Source organism: Phalaenopsis equestris, unplaced genomic scaffold (genome assembly GCF_001263595.1).
Source record: "Phalaenopsis equestris unplaced genomic scaffold, ASM126359v1 Scaffold000002, whole genome shotgun sequence".
In the NCBI taxonomy this organism is placed as follows: Eukaryota; Viridiplantae; Streptophyta; class Magnoliopsida; order Asparagales; family Orchidaceae; genus Phalaenopsis; species Phalaenopsis equestris.
In genome coordinates, this window is record NW_018164444.1 from 46511026 (window position 1) to 46516636 (window position 5611).

The 5611-nt window shown below is 43.5% G+C and overlaps 1 protein-coding gene across 1 annotated transcript in view; it reads right to left on the reverse strand.

The window, feature by feature from the left end:
• LOC110039522 (xyloglucan galactosyltransferase XLT2) overlaps positions 1-5189 on the reverse strand; it is a 28506-nt gene extending 23317 nt beyond the window's left edge. The window contains exons 1-2 of the mRNA XM_020744621.1: positions 4662-5189; positions 3518-4609 (exon numbers count right to left, since the gene is read on the reverse strand). Of these exons, the coding sequence (XP_020600280.1) occupies positions 3534-4609; positions 4662-5052 (1467 nt within the window). The 5' untranslated portion in view covers positions 5053-5189 and the 3' untranslated portion in view covers positions 3518-3533. The remainder of the gene's footprint in view (positions 1-3517; positions 4610-4661) is intronic.
• Between the last annotated feature and the right edge of the window lie 422 nt (positions 5190-5611).

A 5611-nucleotide genomic window follows, 5' to 3' on the forward strand; every position in this document is an offset into this window, starting at 1 on the left:
TATATATATATATATATATATATACCACAACAACTGGTATCAGAGCTTTGTTTGGATCTGAAGAAGAATGATAGTTGGAGATGAAGTGAATGTTTCAAGGATCGAGAAATTAAATGACACAGATTTTGGTTATTGGAAGATGCAGATAGAGGACTACCTCTATGAGAAGAAACTTCATCTTTCGTTATTGGGGAAAAGGTCTGAAAGGATGGATGAGACTGAATGGAATTTGTTGAATCGATATGTTCCGGGATTTATTCGATTGACCCTATTGAGGTCCGCTGCACACAACGTTGTCAAGGAGAGGACGACTGCATATCTCATGGGAGTCTTATCAGGTATGAATGAAAAGACGTCGACGAATAACAAAGTATACATGATGAAAAAATTATTCAACTTGAAAATAGCGGAATATGTTTCTGTTGCTCAACACCTGAATGATTTCAATATTATCACAAATCAATTGTCGTCTGTTGGAATTGATTTTGATGATGAGATACATGCGCTGATATGCGCTGATAGATATTGTTGGCTTCATTGTCAAATAGTTGAGAAGTCATAAATATGACAGTTAGCAGATCTGCATGTAAATCTAATCGTGATTTGATTTTGGCTTAGGAGGGGCGCAAGAAAGATTCTGGCAAAATCTATGGTTCAAGTTCGACACTGAATGTTGATTTCAGAGGGAGATAGCAGGACATGAACTCAAATAGAGGGAGATCAAAATCAAAGTCGGGTCAACAGACAACCTGCTGAAATTATGGTAAGGCTGACCACATAAAGAGAAACTGAAAAATCTCAAGAATATAGAGAATGATAGCGCAAATATGGTATCTGAAGAAGTATATAATGCACTACTGTGGCAGTTCATAGTTCTGTTGATGATGGAAGTGAAGAGGAGAGAGGGTCTGGGGCACTCATTTCTATTGTTACACAGACAGATGGTGGAGAACCACAAAGCTATGAGGAAATCTTGCAAGATGAGAGTTCGAGCAAGTGGAAGTTGGCAGAATTTCCACCAGGGAAAAAGACCTTACACAAGAAGTGGGTGTAACGAGTGAAGACTGAGCATGATGACTTTAAGTGGTACAGGGTCAGACTTGTTGAAAAAAGCGTTCAGCAGGGGCAGGATATTGCCATGCAGTTAGAGTTGTAAGCAGAAAAAAGAGTGACTCAGGAAATAGCTTGGAGGTGCAAAACTATGTTGACCCTGCTGATATATTGATTAAGGGTGTTACCCTTGAGAAACTGAAGTTGTGCACAACTTCAGTTGGTCTTTTGGTGTGAAGACAGAGGCTTTGAGCTGTAGAGATGGAGGATTCATGTTTAAAGAAAAAGAGCGACACCGCCAATGGAGGATATCAGTTTGAGGAAGGAGATATTGTTGTCTATGTACCGGTCTCAAAGTGGTTCGTGACCTCGCTCCCGCTCCCGCTCGATCGCGAAACCGCTCACACTCGCGCGAAGCTTCGCTTCGTTTTGTCAAATCGCGAATAATCGTAACTCCTTGCTGTTTCGCGAAATGTTGTCTCTCTGCTTCCTGTTCGCGATAAAAGGAATCGCAGCGGCTCTCCTTTGGTTTTTTTAAGTCACGATTTTTGTGTTCTTGTTCGGACCTCCTCAGGATAGAGGAAGAGAAGTGCAAGCAGTAGTTCCTTATGGCAGAAGTAAGAAGAAGAAAGAAGAAGAAGATTGTTCTTCCTTGGTTTCTTCTTGGTGGCTTGTGGCAGAAGAAATTAAGTTTATTTCTCTTGTAAGTTTATCTTCTTCAATTTATCTCGGTGTAGAGAGAAAAGAAAAGAGAGCAACGAAGAGAGAGATTCCTCTTGTAAGTCGAGACGATCGACCGGTGTAAATTTCTCATGTTGTAAAATCCTCTGCAACTCTATGGACGTAGGTAATTTGCCGAGCCACGTAAATCTGTGTGTTCCGCTGCGTTACAGTTTTCTGGTATAAATTTTTTCGTTTTATTTTTCGCTTCATCAAAGATCGTTCTCTTATTTTATTTCTATATATCACAAGGCACATGCCCAAATATCGATTTCCCATGCACTATTTGAACCAGCGGCAAAACTTCAGAGACCTTACGAGGGAAAACTCCTCAGATTCGCAAAGAGCTAACTCAATCCCTGTTGCAATTTAACTCATGGTACAAGTCATAGAAATCTGCGACGCCATGAAGAAGTTCATCAGGCCTTTTAGTTCATAACATGAAGAGAATATCACGTACAGGATCCAGATACATCTGAACTTGGCACGTAATAGTTTTTCGAATAACATGAGCAAAATTGTTGAGTAACTTGACAGGACAACATGCAATTTAATTTAGCATAGTGTATATTACTGTCACACTTTTATTTGGCTATTGTGGTTAAAAGTATCTTTTTATAAATAGATTTGCTAATGTGGTGACTACAAGCAAATTGATGTTCATGTTTAAAAAAGAAAAAAAAAATTATAATACCACAATAGCTTTAAAAAAAAATTTGTCTTCCCTATAACATCTCTATCATTACCCTTACAAATGGCTATAGAGGTAACTAAAATGGACCCTTAGTCTCCATTTGATTAAGATCATCTATGTTGAACTTGGAGAATCTTTGCTCTATATTCATTAATCTCTCAATCACCTTATTAGCTTTTGTCTACTCAATCTCAATGCCTACACATAAACTCATTGACATGGTCTTCAAATATTCCAATTTGATCAGCAGCACCTAGAATCCACCATTAGGGATCATTATCCTAGATTCTCCCACAAGTGATTTCGAAGTAAAGCTAGTTACATCAGAATTCGTGCTCCTCTCAAAAAAATTTCCACTCTTCTTGTTGGAGACCTTCTCATCCCTCTTCTCAATTTGCAGCTTCTTCAAGAGAGGGTTATCTGTTGATATAACCACTTCACAGACGAATTTTGGTTTAACTGCCTCTTTAAACTTCTATTGAAGCTCAATGCTGACAATCAATCTTGTAGAAGTCCTTGAATTTCTATATTATGTACAAGAAGATAAGCTCTTTTAGCTATTGCAGATCAAAAGTATGGTGACTAAACTACAAAAATTAAATCCCTAAAATCGAACTATAAATCTCGAATTTATACGCTTCATGTTGATGCTTTTAAAATGAGCCAAAACAAAATTTATGTGCATTATAATAAGTCAGAGCTCTATTAAAGATTTGAGTGCGTAAATATGAAAGTATGTAATCCCAGCCAAAAAAAAAAAAAAAAAGAGAAGTCGGCCTAACAATTTATTACTATAGAGTATGGATAAATATGTACAGAGTGGCATATAATAAAGAAATCGTGCAATGTTCCCATCCTATCACTTACATATTTCAAGCAGCGCAGCGCAGCTGAATCTTGCTGCTGCTAAAAAAAATTTCTTTAAACCTCTAGCAGTGGTAGTACATTAATTGTACAATCACAAATCACAAATTGGAAAAAATAGTAATAATATAACTTCAAAGACACAAAATTTATCGAATTTAACTAGCTCAGAATGGCGCAAACAATTACCTTTACAGTTGTACCCTCACCGTCGGTAGCGCTTTCCCTGAAATCGCCGGAGCACCCCTTGCACCGCCACTTCAAAGGCGTCCTCCATCCCCTCGTCGAGTCCTCTCTCCGCCCCTGCATACACCAGCTTCGGTATCAAACTCACCACCCTCTCCCTCATCTTTCGAACCTTCTCTTCGCCAATCCCATCCAAAAGCCCCCTCACGCTGACCGCTCCACTCCTCACCTCTCTCCTATCGATGAACACCGACCACTCCCCAGCCTCCTCTTCTTCAGCAGACAAGTACCACGTGTACTGCTCGTAGGCGCTCCGCCGCCAAAAGATCACCGGAATCGCCCCGGCGACCATGCAATCGAACATTGATCGCCGCGTGAAGCTATCCCCTCTAGGCTGCAAGCAGAATACCGAATCCAGAAAGAGGCTTAACGTCTCCGCGCTACGGTTTCCGCACCGCCCCTCGCTGCAATCAACCGCTCGACACGCGCTTCCCGCCCCCGCGCATTCCGACAATAATAAACCCCTAAAATCATCTTTGACGCTCACGCGCGCCGCTCCGGCGAAGCTAATGAGCGTCGATCGGGGCCGGTTCTTCACAAAAGCCTGCCAAGCACGCACCTCAGCCGCGCTTCGTGGGTGGAAACCTATGGGATATGGAATCCCCACGTCGTGCTCATCCCATGGGTTCCGTTCGATTAGAAGACGAGTCACATTCGCCATTCCCTGCATATAAAGGAAGCTCCCACCCCAATCGCGGTCGTTGGACCGCCGGAAGTCCCATGTGATGCGCCCGAGCGTGATGAAATGATCCCAGCCGCCTGATTTCCTCCACGGAAATTGGGAATCCATCCACCTGAGAAGATCGGCGCAAGTGCTGTCGCGCTCTTCGGAGGTAGAGGTAGAAGACCATAGGTGTTTCCCTACGGCAAGGCCGGCGTAGAAGGGTATGTAAAAAGCTGATGCCGCGTAGGGGTTTAAGGTTCGGCAACGGTGGGCGAGCAAGCGTCGGTGGAAAATCAGCTCTGCGGTGAATTGATCGGTTGAGAACCAGGAATTTAGAAGGGAATCCGGCACGATTCGCGCGAGATCGGCGGGGGGGGGGGAACCAGGAATTTAGAAGGGAATCCGGCACGATTCGCGCGAGATCGGCGGCTGGGGGGCCGAAGCCTCCGTTGGAGATGGCACCGCAACGGGAAATCCATGGGTTGAGACCGGAGCAGTCGTTGATCAACTCTTTGTTGAACTTGGGAGGAATTTCGTAGACGTAAATCAAACCAGAGTCGCAGGAGACTTCCGTAGCTGGGGCAGGAGCGACGGCAACGGAAGGGCGCCTAAAGTCGAAGAGACGAGCGGCGATGGATCGAGTTGAAAGGAAAAGGAGGATTTGCAGTGAAAGGACGGTGAGAATAAGGAGCGCGCCATGGCGGGATGTGAAATGTAGAGACTGGAAGACGGCGACCTTGCCGGAGAGGTCGGGGCTGGGGAATTTGTTTAGAAGACGGGTCTCCGGCGTCGGCGTTCCCGACCGCGGAGACATTGCGGTGGCAGTGGAGGCGGCGGTGATCGGATCCGTGGGGCAGCAAAAGTTGTACGTGAGGAAGGAAAGTTGCTGCGAATGCCAGCGGTTGACGAAATTAGCCGAAAGAACGTCGGTGATGAAAAACTAAAAGCAGGAATTATGACACGTGCCAGTAGAAAGGTGGCGGAAAGGCGGTTTCAATACACGACAATAGGAAACCACGTGGCAAGAATCGGGTGGTCGCAGTGAGCAGGACCGTATTTTAGCTGCGGGGTGAAATTTTTGAAAGGATTGTAGTTTCGCGAGTGATTCGTGCATCCGGTTCACGACGGCGGGGCCTGAATTTGAGTCGGTGGACCTTCCAGAAAACCTATGTAGGTAGAGTGGTTTAATTTGCTGACTCCCGTTCCTTGATTTTGTCCCGTTGATGAAGGAATAAATAATAATTATTGGACTTTGCCGGCCACATGATACTTTAATTAATTTGCAATATAATCTTAGTCGTATTTAATAGTTATTATAAATATTTTATTTATTTTATTTTATTTAGAAAATTTATGTACATGACAATTTGTGT